This window comes from Miscanthus floridulus, chromosome 4 (assembly GCF_019320115.1).
Source record: "Miscanthus floridulus cultivar M001 chromosome 4, ASM1932011v1, whole genome shotgun sequence".
Lineage (NCBI taxonomy): Eukaryota > Viridiplantae > Streptophyta > Magnoliopsida > Poales > Poaceae > Miscanthus > Miscanthus floridulus.
The window spans coordinates 116,621,418-116,640,156 of NC_089583.1; the positions used below are offsets into that span (position 1 = coordinate 116,621,418).

The 18,739-nt window shown below is 43.6% G+C and overlaps 2 protein-coding genes across 3 annotated transcripts; one reads left to right on the plus strand and one right to left on the minus strand.

The window, feature by feature from the left end:
- The first annotated feature begins 3,231 nt into the window (after positions 1-3,231).
- LOC136550457 (uncharacterized) lies at positions 3,232-4,461 on the plus strand. Of its 2 annotated transcripts, XM_066542041.1 has the most exons (5): positions 3,233-3,456; positions 3,881-3,911; positions 4,031-4,054; positions 4,129-4,249; positions 4,339-4,461. In XM_066542041.1, the coding sequence occupies exons 1-5, from the start codon at positions 3,358-3,360 to the stop codon at positions 4,391-4,393; spliced, it is 330 nt and encodes a 109-aa protein (XP_066398138.1). In that variant the 5' UTR covers positions 3,233-3,357; the 3' UTR covers positions 4,394-4,461. The 2 variants fall into 2 exon arrangements, 1 of the variants encoding a protein (XP_066398138.1); XR_010782302.1 differs by having other exon boundaries at positions 3,232-3,461; positions 3,881-4,054.
- A 1,456-nt stretch (positions 4,462-5,917) lies between these two features.
- Positions 5,918-9,689, minus strand: LOC136552799 (uncharacterized). The gene is made up of 3 exons (XM_066544368.1): positions 9,321-9,689; positions 6,521-8,069; positions 5,918-6,434 (listed from the first exon to the last, which is right to left on the minus strand). The coding sequence occupies exons 1-3, from the start codon at positions 9,550-9,552 to the stop codon at positions 6,248-6,250; spliced, it is 1,968 nt and encodes a 655-aa protein (XP_066400465.1). The 5' UTR covers positions 9,553-9,689; the 3' UTR covers positions 5,918-6,247.
- Positions 9,690-18,739: the final 9,050 nt, after the last annotated feature.

An 18,739-nucleotide genomic window follows, 5' to 3' on the forward strand; every position in this document is an offset into this window, starting at 1 on the left:
GTTGTATAGGCCTATAAGAGATGTTTTTTCTTTCAGTGGATCGACGGTGCAGACAAGTTTGACCCCAGGTACCTCCTTTTCGACGTTTGGTGGAGACGGCGACATCCACAAGAGCACTTCGAGCGGTGGGTTCCACCTCCCCCTAACCCCCCTCCAATAACGGCTAAGGAGAAGCACTTAGTCGCAGTTAGACGACTCGAGAAACCTTCTCTATGCCATTACGAAGACCGAGCCGTGATAAACTCTGACAATACGTTGGAGTTTGTGTGTCCAAACAAGTATGAAGTAAGTGCAAAGTGTATGTGTCGCACCGTTGAATCACCGATTATGTTGTCTAATGAGGGGGACGAGGATGAGGACGACACTGCCAGACTCAGCGAGTTCATCGCTCTAGCAGAGGCGGACTTAAAGGCATAGGAGGTTGAGGACGACACTAGCAGACTGAGGAGGCGGCTTGCAGGCGGAGGAGGATGACGACACGTTCTGCACTCAGGCCTCAGAGACCGCAGATGAAGCGGAGGCTGCTTACTACAGGCGAAAGGCAGATTAGGGCAGTGCAGGTAAGCCTAGCCACGACAATAGGATTGTGGTTGAGGATTGGTACTCGGACGATAAGTTGCTTACTCAGTATGTTTCTGACTAAGGGTTTTTTTATTACGTCGTCTGTTAGTTTTATGCTTTATTAATGATCAATGTAGCTATGTAGTAGAAATTTCATTGTGTTGTCTTATATTTCATTTGAACTACTGATGTATTGTACCTATGTATCATGTACTCGAATTATCCATGATCGATCTTAAGTGATCACATCTGTTTGTATTATGCATTCAAAATTTCTAAAACGAACATAATCGGGTGAAACTATCTTGAATACAGTGCCTTAGCCCACTTGTTCGGCTGCGCCATAGCCTAGGTTCTGCCGCACCAGAGTCCACGGCACGGGAGTGACGCGCCATAGACCACGGCGTGGGAGTGACGCGGACAGGCAACATACAGCTTCAATTGAGTTGTTGTCGGTGCTATAAAAGTGTTTGCCGCGACCGTACGTAAGTTGAAACGAACATGAAGCAAATAAATGAACGACAAGTTGCCACATAATATTTTTATTGGTTTATGAGTCTACAAGTTTTCGACGACAATATTCGTTCGATATAAGTTCGACGTAATGAACTAAGCCCAGGAATATAAGGATCCCTCGAACGCCTCTTGGAAACCTCGTCGTCTGGTGGAAGAAGAGGGTCGTCGTACTCCACCACAAGAAGGGGCTACAACTGGTGCGGCGTAGGAGGAGTCATCCTGTTATAAATTGATAAATAAAGGGTTAGAGTATTCAAATTAACAATATTCAGATTAACATTATGTAGCATTGCAAAATTTAAACTACTTGTTATGCAATACGAACACAATATGAAATCACCCGTTGCCCTCGTCTACTATGCCGGCTAACCTTGTGACCGGATTGTTTATAAATGGAGCAAAGATTCTTTCCACGGGTCTCGTTGAAGTCTCCTCCGTCGTACATGTCTTCGTCGTACTCTCTCATAGCATCCATGTCCTCTTTGAGTCGCTTTTTCTTTCTTCTACCATTCCCTACCTTCATTAGATCCGGATGCGGCACATAGTCATAACCAGGATAAGGTGGCCACTGTGTCGGGTCAAAGTATGGCTCGAAGCTCATCTTCCAAATACTAACGGTGTTTGAACGGAGATAAAGGGTAACATATATGGCAGATCCTTATAGTTGTACCCGCGAACCCTGCAGGTCGTGATCATATGAGAGCAAGGGGCATGCATGATTTGAGGGACGTTGCAACTACACTCTACCTTTTCAAGATCAACTCGGTAGTTTTGTCCACCATAACGTTCGCCGCTCAAGCTTGTGTCACCCTTGCCCCGTACACTAAAGATATGGCGGCGTCCATACGGCTCGGCGGTGTGCTGCTTGGTCAATTCCTCAGCCTTCTTCAAATGTTCAGCTCCGGCCTTTTCAAAACGCCCCTACTTAGCTATATTCCTCTGCACAAGTTCGCACCTCTTCACAAAATATTCGTTGCACTTATGAAAGGAGAACTCAACAATTCCAGACACAGGCAACGATCGAACTCCGATGAATACACAGTTGAAGGACTCCGAGGAGTTAGTAGTCATGATGCCATGCCGGAAAGCCCCCTCGTCATATGCTAACGCCCATGATATAGTGTGCTATAGTCTTCTCAGTATCAAACCTCCTCTTCAGTGTGAAATCACCGTCAAACTTTGCATTCAAACGGACACAAAGGTCGTTGAAGCTAGGATGTTCATCAAACCATTCCAATTCTTCTTCTCTATCCTCAAACATACCATCTTCTCTCCTAACACTTTCTCCATACAAAACTCTAACACAACAATCCATCTGCAAAAGCATTTCACGAAACTTCATCAAGTCATCGAAATCATCGTACGTAATGTCCATAGTAATATTAATACATATTCTAACTATAACTATACTAACTAATCTAATATTAACATCTATATAAGGCTAACCACAACAACTAATTAGACTAAATCCAATATATAACTAGACTCAATAACTGTACTAACTAAACTACCTATACTAACTTACTATATTACCTATACTAACTAAACTAACTAACTTTACTAACTATACTAACTATACTTTAATAATTTTACTAACTTTATTAACTATACTAACCATATTAGGGGAGTACCTCGTTGCAGCGTGCTAGATCGGGTCGGGAGGCGCGGGCGCAGGCCTCGGCGGGCAGCCGCCGTGCGTGGCCGGAGGGGGTGGCACGCCGGCGTGCGGGCGCGGCGGCTGTGTCGTGCTGAGCGGCGAGCTGGCTGGTGCGGGCGGATGCGGCTGGCTGGCTGGCGCGGGCCATAGACCAGGCGGCCTTGCTACGCTGCTCGAGCAACGACGGCTGCTCGGCCACTGGCGGACACGGGACGCGGCGGAGGTTTTATTCGGCTCTGCCGCGCCACAGATCAGGGCGCGGCACTGCCGCGCCAAGATCGGTGGCGCGGCAGAGCCCTGCCACGTCACCGGTCAGCGATTCCGGTCGCTGCCACGTTAACCCGCTGCCACACCACCATGCATAGCGCGGTACAGACACCGACCATGTCAGATTTAAAATTAGTTTAAAAAAATGTTAAAATAAAAAAAAATCTCTGAGGTCCGCCCTGGGCTCCCATCCCTCTCACTGCTCCTGCTCCCAAACGAATGCGATTCATCCTGAGCTGCTCCGCAGCGCCAATTTCTGAGTTGATTCTGTTGGGTTTTGGTCAAAACGGGCGAAGGTTGAGGAGAATTGTCCTGTACGCTTCCGGATTCTTAGTTCCTAACTCTGCATCTTTGCGATGCAGGTGAAGGCTGCGTATAGAAGAATGGTGATGGAGTACCATCCTGATCGTGTCCCAACGCATCTGAAATCGCAGGCTGAGTCAAAATTCAAGGAGGTAAGGTAAAATTTTAGATAAGCGCTTGATATCACCCTGCTTGTTCTTGGTCATCATGGAATCGCTGTACATACAAACAATAAAAATTTTACTGACTTCTTTCTCATCTGCATTTAACACATATTTTGGATGTTGCAGCGAGCATTCATGCCATTTTATATGTTCTTCTAGCTTAGCTTAGTAGCTTTGGAACACTTCTAACTTACCAGCACAAGTCATCTATGAGCAGAGATGAAAATGAACCCATTTTTTTTTTGTTTCAAGATCGAATATTTGTTTATGTTTCACATAGATGCCAACCATTCCCGAGTTGGGTGATGTCTGAATTGGGTCCATTGCACAAAGCATTGTAACATAATTCCTGAGTCCTGAGCTTACTCTTTCCTCCACTGTCATTACAAAATCCTGTGCTTGTACCTTGCAGATAGCAGAAGCATATTCTTGTTTCAAGGATGGTACGTTGTTAATCACTCACATAATTCATACTTTGCTTTGGAAAATCTACTACAAGCAGTAAGGTATTCACTGTGGTGTGCTGTGCACTGATGAGTTGTATCTCATCCATCGTTTGCAGGAAGATCAGGGAGTAGGATGGAAGGTAAACTTGATTTCATGATGAAAATTATTCACACAATCTTTGTGTATAGATAATTAGATGTATCGTTAACGCAGTTCATGTTATGCGTTCTGGTGTTCCGACTGGCTACGGGAGATCAAATAGAACGTTGGTTAAAGCCCCATTTCTACTCATAATGTTTGCAGCAGTTTCTTTTGGTGCCTTTAGCGCATCAAGGTAACCTACACTTGAACTTTCCCATTTTCTTTAGTTACCTGTAATGAATTCTTTTACCTAATTAATGAGACCATTCTGGATTTGTGAAGGGCATATCAACGGCAAAAGGAACTGTGTTCCTCTCAGAACCCCTTTCTACCGTAGAGGAAGACATTTGGGCTCTGTCCATATTCATTCATAGGCGAGAAGAGTTTCTTGTACATTGTTGTATATCGGCCTGGGCATTTTTTAACCGCAAACCGCAAACCGAACCGAACCGCACCGAACCGAACCGAGGTGTCGGTTTTCGGTTTGCGGTTCGGTTTCTAGTTTTGCACTGCTCGGTGTTCGGCTTCGGCTTCGGTTTTATACTCAAACCGAACCGATTAACCGAACAAACACTACAGTATATATACCCGAGATGAAACCCTAGCCCACTCAGGCACTCACCCGTCAACCTCCCTCCCTCTCCTCTCCCTCACCCGTGCGGCGCATCTCCAGAGCGCGCAGTGCGTGGCGCATCCCTCCTCTCCCTCAGTCTCTCCCTCCCTCTCTCACTCCGAACCCTCCATCCACTCCAGAGCTAGCAGCGGGGCGGTGCATCCCTCCCTCTCTCAATCCTCTCCCTCCCTCTCTCCAAAGTGAGCAGCGGCGCACAGCGCCTGCCCCTCCGATGCCACGGCGGCGCGCGGGTGGCTGCGCCTGCCCATCCGACTCTGATGCCCTGGTGGTGCGCTGGTGGCCACGCCCGCCCCTCCGACGAGCTCCCTTCGGCCTGGCGGCATGGATCCAGCGAGCGGGTGGCGGATCCGATGGGTGAGTGGCAGATCCGGTGAGCTGGTGGTAGATCCGCGCGAGGTGGTAGCCGTCCGCGCGCCTCGGCGGATACTGCAACATCGGGGGCTCACGGCGCTCCTGCGAGGCTGCGAAGGCCGGATCTAGTGGCGGGGAGGCCGGATCCGATGTGGGGAGGCCTGATCCGGCGAGCGGCGGCGGCAGCGGCGCGTGGACGGGCCTGTCCTTAGAATTTTCTCTTTTTTGTTTTTTTTAATTCGAATAACCGAGGCGAGCATTTCAGCCGAGGTGGGCTAGGGTTTTATGTCTCGATTAATTCGGTTAAAACCGAAAACCGAATTAAAAAAACCAAAACCGAATTCTGCGGTTTTCAATTTTCTGCAGAACTGAACGGGTGATGCAGGCTGAAAACCGAAGTTTTTTATAACCGAATAAACCGAACCGAATTAACGGTTAAAACCGAACGCCCAAGCTGAGTTGTATACAGATGTAAAACAATCACACCACCCTGAATAAACGTACCAACCGCCACCGGTGTTTTCTGACTTGTTTCAGACTTCAAAGCATGTAAAATCAGTTTGTGTTGGTTCCCTGATTCGTCTGCCTTGCTGCTACGTTCAGTTAACTTTGTTTTGAAACTACTTCATGGGCAACCTTTTTTTAAGCTCAATTGTGCAGTATATAGTTACCGAAGGAACTGTAAGACCATAGCCAAGTTTGGCTACCAACATGTATTTGCCAAACTTCTGCCAACGGTCGCCTTTACTAGTTTGCCACAATTTGTCTTATGTATGGCTACTAGCCTGTTTAATTTAACTGCATATGCTGTGTCGAAGCACAGACCCAAACTGCGTGCAGTTTACCTCCAAACGATCATTCAAAGACTCAAAGCAGAAACAGATAATAGCATATCGAAGCATTGAGTAGAATCATCGACCATTTACTCAGGCAACATGGCAACCAGAGCACTTGGCAGAATCAGCAACCAGTAAGATTTACAAGAAGCACCATAATAGTTTGGTAACTGTCAGCATTACAAGAAACATCCCATCATCTAAGGTGGGAGCAAAGATGCTGAAAGGCGCTTAGATGAACTCCAAACTTTGCAAAACGCAGAGCAAGTGCTAGGAAACATCAACAGAACTTAGCTTTTGCGGACGCAGCTTGCACCAACCACCAGAGCCTCAAAATGTTCAGTTGGTACAATCAGGTAATGTACCAATGCTAAGCCTTTCCACTAGCGGCAGTAGTAGCATCAGCCACTATTATGTTAAAGGACAACGGCTGCCAACCTGAAGAATGGGGCACAAACCACTTTTTTGTGTTGATTATGATATTTAGAACCTGAAGGACTTCAGCAAGGGCAAGATGCTTCAGGCATGTTTTCTTCAACATAGTAGCAGCTTGATACCTGCAAGCAAAGAAACATTGCACTAATACAGCCACGCTCTTAGGGGAAATATGATAAACACATATTTCAAGGTAATGGAACCTTACCTAGATTGAGAACCCTTTATCTCAGAATAGCCTGGAGCAGAAGAAATGAAAGCATGAACAGCGTCTAGAGTTTCTTTTGGGTATTTTGCATTATCATCCATTATATTAACACATTTCCAGAGATTTTCGTCTTTTCCCAGAAAGAATGACATGTTCCCTAACTTTTTCTTGACAACAGCTTGATGCTGCATGGCAACTTGAAGTGCCTTCTTAACATCAAAATTTGGTAGATTAGCATCACCATAACATATACAATCTGCTATATATTGTTTTGTTGGGGGAATCTTCTCAATCTTCAAAACTTCCAAAGCACCTAAGATATATCTTACAAGACCTTGAGGGTCTGAAGATGGCTGTGGACATCCTGGGTTGGCTCCCCAGTGTCCAATATTTTGCATGTTGCTAGGCATGTTAGGTTGAGTTGGAGGTCTGTAACTATAATCACTGTAACCAGGTTGAATGATATGTGGAGCACCAGGATGGTTTGGATGGTAGTTGGCATGCAAACCTTGGTTATTATGAATACCTCTAGGGTATTCAGAAATATTCAACCGACTCATATCAGGATAATTGATTGGTGGTCCATGATAAGGTGGGCCACTTGGCCAGAATTGCAATGGTGCAGTAGGAATACCATTATGCCCAGTTGGTGCTGGACATGAGTTGCTTCTATGTGAGTTTGATGATTGAAAATTGCCAGATCCACCATGAGGACGATGGTTCACTGGGTTCTGTTGCCTTGGTTGCTGAGAGGATTGGGATTTCTGATACTTTGGACGACCATTGCCAGTCACGTTAGGAGCACCATTTTTAGTTGAAGACTCGGTTGATGGCTTCTTACCATGGTAAAGGTCATGAGGAGCACTCTTTTGATGGGAAAGAGTAGATTTTACAGGCTTTTTGGACTGGGGAGATGGCTGGTTTTTTTGTGTATTCAGTTGATCTACCTGTGCCCCACCCCCATCTTGCAAATCAGAACTTGATAATGAGGATGATGAAGGCTGAGATTGATTTGGCTCGCTAGCGGTGCTTCCTTTAGAACTATCTGATACTCCATCAACTGAAGCTTCATCGGTCCTTGTTGGCTTAGATACATTGTCTGACTGGTTTTTCCGAGGCTGCCTAACTTTATATTGTTTATCTGCCTTGCCGTTACCACCTTTTTGCTGATCACACGGAATGCTATTCTGCCCTTGAGTACTGTTATGTGGAGTTGCATCTGAAGAATCTGAAACCATGTTCTTCGATGCATTCGAATGATCCACACTGCCATTGGTTATGCTACTTATGTATGGGGACTCTGCCAATGGTGGTTCCCCAGCCACAAGGTCTTTCCATAGCCAAACATGTTTTGCTGCAGCAGTAAGCGCTTGAGACACATTTGGAGGTTGTGCTAGTAGAATATTGTACCGTCTCATCACTAGCTTATGAAGGGCATTCGCAAAGTCCCGATCACCAGATATTAGCAAATAATTTGCCGGTGGAGGGTTGTCAATAGCCCAGATTAACATGTCAACTAAGATCTTCTTATCACTTGCATCTTTAATACCTGCCATTTGTTACAAGGTAAAAAAAAAATAGACAACATTCAGCCATCACAGATGAACAAAAAAACTGTTTGGCATTCAGGTACAAAATGTACAAATGCATGAGTTTCAAGAAAAAAAAATGCTTGAATGTACCAAGATTCTTGTATGAAAGTTAAGTTAAAACTAAACTTGGAAACAGATGGCTAAATAACTTGTGCCATGTCCACTGGCAAGATCCTAGAAGAATAATAGGTTTTTGCAGTGGAGTCATTCTTCATCACAATGAAATATCTGCGGATCTTACAGATGGAAACACATGAAATATCTGCGGATCTTACAGATGGAAATGCTAATTAAAACAGTACCTCTCATTGCTCATCAATAAAGAAGTAGCTTTCACAATAGCCCAGACGACTAAAAATCACATCACTGATAAACGCTAAGTATTGTAACCAACAATTATTCAAATACTAGTCTATTCCTTAGAAAAATCTGGATACAAAAACACCACACCATGGGAACAATCAACCTATTTAATATGCAAACACAAAGGACAAATACATGATAATTACAAAATTCAAAACCATATCGTGTAAATATAATAAGTAGTCTTATTAAGCAGGTCAAACGAATGATAGCAAATAAACACAGCAGAGTCCACGATCACACCAGGACATCCTAGCAAATATCACTCGGACCAGACATTACTTGAAGTGAAAACAAATTGGTAAAACTCTACGAAGAGACCGAAAGGTCAAACATCACAAAATCTAAATCAATCACTTTCGCAACACACTCCAGACAACCCCACCAATGCCAGCATAACTCACACGCCAAAAAAAGTAAACACCATCAGATGAACACATCTCTGGTGAGGAAACTTCCAGACCCTAAGATTCCACAGTTGTCCTCAAGTATAGTAACAGATCCATTAAACAGACGCAATCAAAAGCATCGAGAGGGTGGGTGAGAACATCAAATGGTCTTTTCAGTTCAGAGACAATAGCAACGGATCAGCGCAATCCGCATGCACCTGGCAAGGGGTCAGCGGATCAACTCGGCAGGAGCAATCAGGGAACTATCGACGCAATCAAAAGCATCGAGAGGGTGTGTGAGAACATCAAATGGGCTGTTCAGTTCAGAGACAATAGCAACGGATCGGCGCAATCCGCATGCATTGTCAAGGGGTCAGCGGATCAACTCGGCAGGAGAGCAATCAGGGAACAATCGGGGGTTCGTTGGGGAGTACGGGACGGCGGGGGAATCCGTACCTGCGGGGACGTGGTTGAGGGCGATGCCGGTGCTGGAGAGGGCGTGCTGGACGTGGTTGGGGACGCAGTTGGTGTCCCCGTAGGCGGAGATGGTGATGGGGCCGGTGTAGCTGGCGGCGGCGAGGGCGGAGCTCATGTTCTGCGCGATGAGGTGGGGGTCGCAGTAGCGGGGGACTTGGCAGTTCTCGATGTCCCACCACACCGAGGTCTTCACCGCCGCGTACTCCCCCATAGTCCCCGACGCCGCCAGCCTCGGTTTCGCCGGCGAAGCGGTAGGGTTGGGGTTTTTTTATGGTTCGCGACGGCGGCGGCAGCGGCGGCGTCGAGGGAGGTGGCCTGGAAGGTATTTGTTTTTCCTGGTTTAAAAAGCGTTACAAATTTGGCCGACAAGTTTCTTATTAAGGGCACGCTAGTTTCTTTTGTTTTTACATCCGGAGTTAAAGTTGTTTTTTAAGCTTTCTGATATTATCCCTGACAGCATCCCGAAGGGTCTTTCTAAAATCTCACCTCTCTCGATTATCATTTGAAGAGTCATTTGTATAAAAATTATTTTCTATATCTTTTTATTCTTCGACAGTTTTTCTATATCTCATCCGCACTGCAGAGAGTCATTCTCGTCTTCTATTTTTAGCTAGCGAAAAATCCGAAATATAAGATGGCTATATTTGGATAACTATTTAGAGAAGCTGTTGGAGGATAGTTTTTCATCAATATCTCTATTCCTGGCATTTAGGATGGATATGTAGAGTCTCTTGGAGTGATAAGAGATTCTCAAGGTGTTTGACTGATCCATTACGTGGCTTATTTCGGCTGATTTCGGCTGATTCAATAGTGTTCTGTGAGAGAGAATAAGCTGAAACAAACTGGTGTATAAGGCATTTCATTCTATATGATTATAGAAAACAAAACACATGAGTAAGGCACTCTTTAGTCTTTACAATAATAAGAATCTAATCTAAATCTAAAAGATGTTAAGATGTGTTATTAGATAAGAAAAATGTAGACTAGTCCAAGAGGTATAGGACCAAGTCATCGAGATATGAAGCTAGCTACCATGGTTGACTCTCTAAAGTTCCTTTGAAGAAAAAAAATCTTATATATATACTACTCCTCTAGTTTTAACTCGAGGGTCTTTACTTCTTGATCGTCAACTAGACACTAGCAAAGTAAAATGAACCATTTTGATCTCTTGGTTATAAAAAATAACCGCACAAATAAGTCACATGCATATCAATGCTTTTCTTTGAATTAGCCAAAGTTTTTTTTTAGAGTTCGAGTCCCTCAAACTACAATATTTATGCCCTTATTTAAATGGGTTTATGAAAGTTAATAACGACGGCAACAATTACATCATGTGGAAGCTAGAGAATTCTACTCTATTTATAAAAAAACTAAAAGTCTATGGGTGCTGCAGCACTACATGGTGCACGATGTCTCCATGTGAAGTTTGTTGTGAGAGAGATGTGCAATAGCTTACCCAAAGAAAATTTTGTAACATGCCTTCTTAGAGAGTCAATTTTATTATCTGAAAATGTGCTTGTATTAAAGGAATAATTCGAAAACTATTTACTTCGTACAACACTTAACTAAAAGGAAACATCCATCTGTCACTCCGCGGGAGATGTCGAGGTACAGTCAACATTTTTTTTTTAGCCTGTCATCATGTGTTTTGTACACGCACACCGGAGCTGCCGCGTCAAAGTCCGGGAACTTCACACGCAGAATGGATGGCTTCCCATTCAGTGGACAACCGACAGGTACATAACCCAACCTAAAGCTAACTTAACAATAAACAACAACATGATGCGCGGCAGCAGAAGAAGTGAAGAACAACAATTTGCGTCACGGGAGGACAAGCAAAGCGAAACAAAGCCGGAGCTGCCGCGTCAAAGTCCCGGAACTTAGCGGTGTTTGGATCCGGCTACTAAAATTTAAAAGGTATATGGGGAGGATATTACATTGGGTGGGAAAACGGAAAGCCGTTCGCTGCTGGTTTGCTTCGCCTTCGCTCTCGCTCGTGGGTCTGCCGGGGCTCCTCCGCTTTCCACGGCAGCTTGTGTGATCTTCTGCAGCAGCCCAGACAGCAGGGGAGAGCGCTTGCCTGCGAATTGCAAGTTGCAACCGTCCGTGCGTCATTTTTCTAGTCTAGGAATACATGTTCTGCTGACGCAGGCGTGCAGCTGCGACCCTGCAATGCAAATCTCACACGGGAGGAGAATAGAAGGTTCTGCTCTATCCAGTCCCAGCACGTGCGCGTCACGTGGCTGCGAGGGTCCACGGCTCAGTGACTGACAGAACTCATGTTCTCTTAGACAACTTAACAGGCAGTGACTGAGTTCAGATCTTGTCAGCAACCAAAACATGCTGCTGCCTCGCCTGCTGGAAAGCAAAAGGTTCCAGACGTGTGAGCCCGTGACACTGCATTTTTTGGCTACCAAAACGTATTTGCTTGGCTCTCTGCTTGGAAACCGGAGCTTATTCATGATCCAGGCAGAGGACTGGTAGCACAGAAGACCAAGGGAGCTCAATCTGTGGAATTGATAAAGTGAATGGCACTACACTGAAGTTGGTTGAGACATCCCTGTCTGTCTCCAGCGCTTCTCCATCACGGGATCTTCTGAATTTGTGTTGGGCTCCGGTACAATGTAAACACTGTTAAGACTTAAGACTGACCACACGGTGCAGCAGCAAGTAGGGCAGAGCTTTGGGGGTGTTTGGCACGGCTCCTCCTGTTTTGGAGGAGCCACAATTTGGGGTTTCTCCAAAACGGCTCCGGCTCTTCTAATAGCTCCTCCAGAAAAACGTTCGGCAGAGCTTCTCTGGAGGAGCCAGAGCCAGAGCCGGAGCCGGAAAGAAGCCCTGCCAAACACGCCCTTAATGTGTTGTTGAAGCCAATGGTGTACTGTCCGTCTTGGTTGCTTGTGTGATGAACCTCGAGTGTAAAGATTGCAAAATTCAGGGAGAAGTGCTCCATCTGCGTGTATGTACATACATGCAATTTGTTTCCTTCTGGTTTCATCCAACGGCAAGAACCTGAGGCGACATTTGAACTTTAAGATAGAAAGAAGGCACAACGTATCAACAAGTCTTCCGTTTGTCACTTTAACGCTGCATACATGATTTTCCCCCTTCGATGTGACTGTCACATTAGTCTGACCACATAAAAAAAAACATACAACAAAAATCACATGTCAGGTTTTTTTCATCATGTCAGTTTTTTCCCATTAAAAAATCGTTACAGATCACGTTAGTTTTTCTATGTTAGAAAATGTTACAGCAAGATCACAGTTTGATTTTTCAACGTTACAAAAAAAAAACAGGTTAGAATAATGACACTCTAAATCTCATCAACATATCACTTTAAAACAAATAGAAAAGCTAGACCATGCATATCTAGTAGGGAGACATTTTTCTGTTTTTCTTATATTTTTCTATTACCTCCTAGTATAGAAGGTAATATGTGATGATTGCCATAAAGATCGATGGTCCACTGTCACTGTGGAGTACTATAGCAAAGCCCAAATCCAGACTATGTACTGTACAACAAGAGATGCAGCTACGAAATTAGCAGCTATTGAGAATAAACTCAGATTTGCGCTCATCGGCGCAGCTCAGAGCTGTCACACCTACGGCGGACAAGGTGTGAGACAGAGGTGAGAGAGCAGGCGTATTCCGGCAATACGTTTCAATGTAATAGGAAGCATGTTTTATTCCTTGCTGTAGTGTGAGACTATGACGTGTGGGCCCGAGGCCGAGATGTAATAACCCTGAGAGCGCTGAGACAGGGAGACTATTCCATTTCTGAAAACACTAAACCGAGACACCGAGGAAGATTCCTTGTCTCGTTCCCATCGACGACTCCGACTTGATCTCCTCACGTCCCGGCGATCGCCGGTGGCCAAGGGGCGATCGCCGAGGAAACCAAAGAAGAGCAAAAACTGATCAGCAAGCAAGTTCAAGCTAATGGCCAAGCAGTGGCATCACTCACACTGAGGCAGATGGAAACTGAAGCTGCACCGGACCATGCTGAGGATAATTCTGTCGTTTCAGCAGATGACCCTCAATTTGACATCTTTACGGACAAACCATATGACATCAAGCCAGAACACTCTAGGAGGTCACACAAGCAGCACAACAAGGAGGCCTTGCCACACCATACATTGCCCAAGATGCAGTTTCCCACTTTTGATGGCAACAACCCCAAGATTTGGATTGACAACTGCATCAACTACTTCACAATATACAATGTTGAAGAGGAACTCAAGGTGACTGCGGCAACCATGCATCTCCAGGAAAATGCAGCTAAATGGTGGCAAGCTTATAAGCAAGGTAACAAAATACCTTCTTGGAATGCTTTCTGTTCAGTGGTGCTATCCAAATTTGGTGCAGATGATTTTAGAACAACAATCAATGGCATGCTAGCTCTGAAGCAGACTGGAACAATAGAAGAGTACACACTTGCTTTCCAGGCCCTGCAGTACAATATTACAATGCATAACAGTCACTATGATGAGGTCTTCTTTGCTTCCACTTATGTGGCAGGACTCAAAGATGATATTAGTCACTGTAGAGCCTCATGTTCCTCTGACAGTGGATAGAGCTACCCTCATTGCTAAGATCCAGCAGAGAAATTTGGAGAGAAACAAAGCTAAGTATAACAGAGTAGCAACTGCCAACAAACCATGGTTTCAAAGGAATGAACAACCTAATCCACCAAACAACCCCAACCTCCAGAGAATCAGGCAGTTAAGGGATTACAGAAGAGCTAACAACTTGTGTTTTGCTTGTGGAGATAAGTTTGAGCCTGGACACCAAGAGGTTTGTCCAAAACGCCAAAAGCCACACATTAATGCTTTGGTAGTGAATGATTTGGACAAAACAGAGATAACAGAAGACATGTTAAACCAATTAGCAGTGGAAGATGCCCTTACTAAGGACTTTTGTCAGTTATCTCTGAATGCTCTTTCAAGTGCTAAAACTAAAAATTCAATGAAGTTGAAAACCATGGTCAAGGACAAGGTAATGTTGGTGTTGTTGGATTCAGGGAGCTCCCACGCTTTCATCAGCTCCAACTTTGTCAAATTAGCCCACTTACCTACTGTGCCTATTCCACCAAGAAAGGTCAAGCTGGCAAATGGTGACTACTTGATAGCAACAAAAAAAGTAGAGAATTTGCACTAGTACATTCAGGGCCATACCCTCTCCAGTGATATGGTGGTGCTGGACATGGGCCCCTATGATGCTATCATTGGCTATGACTGGTTGAAGAAGAACAGTCCAATGCAATTTGACTGGAATCAGAAGACAATGCAATTCAGTCTGCATGGCAAAACTGTGAAGTTACAAGGATTGGTGGCCCCTCCATTATAAGCCACACCAATTTCAGCTAAACAAGTGTATAATGCTGCCAGAGGGAATGCCACTTGGGCATATGTCATCTTGGCACCAACACCACAGCCATCAGAACCCTCACAGCTAGAAAACACAACTCCACCACCAAGTGTCCAACAGATTCTGGACAGATATAGAGATGTGTTTCAGGACCCCAAAACTTTACCTCCCCCTAGAAGCTATGATCACTCAATACCACTGCTGCCTGGGGCAATTCCAGTCAATGCAAGGCCATACCGCTACTCACCACAGCATAAAACAGAGATTGAGGAACAAGTTAAACAATTGCTGCAACAAGGGCTGATCACACATAGTCACAGCCCTTTTGCATCTCCTGTTCTCCTAGTTAAGAAGAAGGATGGGACATGGAGATTCTGTGTGGATTATAGAAAGTTGAATGACCTCACAATTAAGAACAGATTTCCCATGCCTATTATAGAAGAGATACTGGATGAGTTGGCAGGAGCCCAATGTTTCACTAAACTTGATATGAAGTCAGGGTATCACCAAGTGAGAATGCTACCTGTGGATGAGTACAAAACAGCATTCAAGACTCACCATGGCCACTATCAGTTTAAGGTCATGCCATTTGGGCTCACAAATGCTCCAGCAACATTTCAATGCATCATGAACCAAGTGTTGCAACCCTTCTTGAGGAAATTTGTCATAGTGTTTCTAGATGATATTCTCATCTACAGCAAATCAATGGAAGCTCATACTGAACACCTTCAGCAGGTTTTACAGACACTGAGAGAGAACCAATTGTACCTTAAGCAATCAAAGTGTTCTTTTGCCCAAAACAAATTGGAGTATTTGGGGCACATCATATCATCTAAGGGAGTAGCAACAGACCCTCAAAAGACAGCTGCTATGATTCATTGGCCTGCTCCAACTACAGTGACTGAGCTCAGAGCTTTTCTAGGTCTTACAGGTTACTACAGGAAGTTTGTGAAAGGATATGGCATCATTGCTAAACCACTGACTAATCTGTTAAGACTGAAGAATTTTCAGTGGACCTCTGCAGCTTAGGAAGCATTTGTTGAACTCAAGCTTGCTATGACTAAAACCCCTGTACTCACTCTGCCCGACTTTCAAGCACCATTCCAGGTGGAAACTGATGCCTGTGCTGAGGGCATTGGGGCAGTTCTTATACAGCAAGGTCAACCAAGGGGCAGTTCTTATGCAGCAAGGTCAACCAATTGCTTTTCTCAGTAAGGCTTTTGGGAGAGAAGCACAAGCATTTGTCTATCTATGAAAAAGAATTCCTAGCCCTCATCATGACAGTGGATAGATGGCGTCCATACTTACAAAGACAGGAGTTCACCATCCTTACTGATCACAGATCACTGGCCTATCTGCAAGAACAGAATTTGCATTCAGACATGCAAAGGAAATCCATAACCAGATTAACGGGGTCACATGTCACACCTGGTTTTAAGAACAAAACCAGGCTTGCCATATGTATACCCAGGAAATCCACGCATACAACAACAGAATAGAGGATATCAGAAATAATGTTATATAGCAGAAATATACTTATAATTAACACTTACATCAGAGTATAGCAGAATGGTTACTAATGTTTTCTTCAGGCTCCAACTTCACAGGGACGGCTGACTAGGGGCTACATATGCCATGCACTTCTGACAGTATCCTAAGAATTCCTTAGTTGTCTTCATCAATCTTCCGAGCAACTTTTACTAGAGTCTGGGGGTGTGGGGAAACAACAAGGGTGAGCACATGTCGTACTCAGCAAATATAACATGAGGTTTATAAGGCTCAAAAGGTTGACACTGGTTTACTGCGATTAGCTTTTAGTGAGTCATAATTTTAAGCAATTGAGTAGCAACAAGTTTAACATAAGCCCCAAAAACTATATGATCAGGTAAACATGAATAATGAATAACATAAACAAATTATCATTAGTGATCATCTATTCCGTAAGAGTTCCAAGGCCACTCGTGACCGTGAGCACGACTGATATACCAATTTTACACTCTGCAGAGGTTGTACACTTTCACCATGAGTTGTGATTTACCCTTTCGCTCGACGTCATGAGCCTCTGGACCCACTACCAAGAAAGATCGGTAGGGTTCATTATGAAGTCTTTCAAAGATTCGTCTAACAAGTTAGGGCCGCTAGATTTCTGTGCCCTGGGAATGTAGAGCCCCCCTTTCGAAAGGCACACTCACGCAGAAGTACTCTTAGGAACATAGGCCGCACTACACCCAACCTAGAACACACCCCTCTTTGCCATAAAGGTAACCACTAACAAGCTAGAAAAAGTCCTCATACTTGACTAAAGCCAGAGCCATATAACACTCATGGTTGTACTGTAAGTCCTAATTAATCACTTACAGATAAGTCCTTAGAGAGAGGAATCTAGAGCATCACAAAAACTATTCTTTAGCCCCCTTGTTCCTTGTTGCTAAAAACATCTTTTATTGTTTATTACATATTCTATTAGTCAAGTTACAAGATCAAGATCTTTAATTGAGCGCTAGCATCATACTACCCAAATGCATAAACCCATAGGTGACAAGGTACATGGTACAAAAGACTAGGATATCCTTAATGGTAGCCAAGATAGACACATGCAGTACGATTAAAATGTTATTAATGTAAATAGGACAACAAGGAAGATCCTATGCTATACTTGCCTTTCACTTGCTTTACAACTAATGATCAACTCCTCATAGAACCTTCAATCTTCTGTTCTTTCAGTCTTCGACGCTTTCGGACAGCTCTTCTTCTACTCGCAGATCATAGCACACCAAGTGCACATACAAGAAGACAACTAAGAGCAGTAAACCACATGAGATAAAACAACATACTAAAAGAGAGCTAGTGCTACGAGATCACAAGAAACGCCGGAACCAAAACCATCGTAAAAACAAACGACTACCAGGAGTTTATATTATATAAAAGAAAAAGGCTACAACTACAAGCTTGATTTATTTTAGTTAAATAAAAATATGGAAGTGTCATTAATTCAGTTTAAACAAATCATATTTATACATAAAATCGAATTGTAGCTGACCATATTTTATCTTATAAATATCATAAGGTAATTTATTAAGCAAGTTAAAATTTAACTTTGCAAAATAAATAAATATATGAGAACATCTAAACAAGCTGTACATGATGCGTGTTTAAGCTAAGAAAATTTATAATTGAAAATCATATTTATATTAGCAATTAATAATCATATTAATATTTGTAGATAAAACAACGCAGTAGAAAACCTATATTGATTTGAATTACAAAACTAGTTGCATTAACATTAAATCATTTTAATATTTAACTATATATGGAAAAAAGTGACATAAAAAACATTAGCATTTCTGCATAGAGCGCATCAACACAAATCTAACGCAACTTGAACGAAACCGAATCAGAATCAAAACGAAGAAACGACGGAGATAATACAAACCAGTGGCAAACTCGTAATTACTTGGTCTTCAACCTTGTGCATGACATACAAAATGTGAGGATCTCCATGCCATGGCCGATCAACAGGGTAGGGCCCTAGCCGACGGGAGGGGACTGGGCTGGGACGGCAGCGGACCGGTGGACGACGGCAAGAGAAGGAGAATAAAAATCTAATTTACTGAGAGATTTTCTAAACTAGGGGCTCCTCTTATAGTAGCTCGGGTGTGCTTTGCCCAAGGGTTGGTACATATATAAAGAGAGAAAAATTCTCCACCTCCACGTCAACTAGCGATATGGTACTAATTGACGTTGCACCATCCATCTGCACTAATGGGCCTAAATAAACATTAAAGCTCATTAGTAAATAAAGACACCGACCTTTAAGATTAGTTCAGATTTTTGCACATGGCTTTCATGGATTGATGAAGATTTTGGGCTTAGAATTATTCAAATTTTGAAATTAATTAATTTCATGAAATAAAAATAATTCTAGAAAGTCTAGAATTACCATTTATATCACGAAAAATGCTTCGAAGCTTAGAAAAATCCATGAAAAAAATCCTGGAGATAGATGAAGGATGAAGAACTCAAATAAA

What these genes read in the sequence shown, in the direction of transcription:
- LOC136550457 (XM_066542041.1), top strand. Translation starts at nt 3,358, where the DNA reads ATGCAGGTGAAGGCTGCGTATAGAAGAATGGTGATGGAGTACCATCCT. An exon ending in CTGAGTCAAAATTCAAGGAG is followed by an intron (nt 3,457 to 3,880) that starts GTAAGGTAAAAT and finishes TGTACCTTGCAG; the next exon opens with ATAGCAGAAGCATATTCTTG. An exon ending in ATATTCTTGTTTCAAGGATG is followed by an intron (nt 3,912 to 4,030) that starts GTACGTTGTTAA and finishes CATCGTTTGCAG; the next exon opens with GAAGATCAGGGAGTAGGATG.
- LOC136552799 (XM_066544368.1), bottom strand. Translation starts at nt 9,552, where the DNA reads ATGGGGGAGTACGCGGCGGTGAAGACCTCGGTGTGGTGGGACATCGAG. An exon ending in CCTCAACCACGTCCCCGCAG is followed by an intron (nt 8,070 to 9,320) that starts GTACGGATTCCC and finishes AACAAATGGCAG; the next exon opens with GTATTAAAGATGCAAGTGAT. An exon ending in ATAAAGGGTTCTCAATCTAG is followed by an intron (nt 6,435 to 6,520) that starts GTAAGGTTCCAT and finishes CTTTGCTTGCAG; the next exon opens with GTATCAAGCTGCTACTATGT.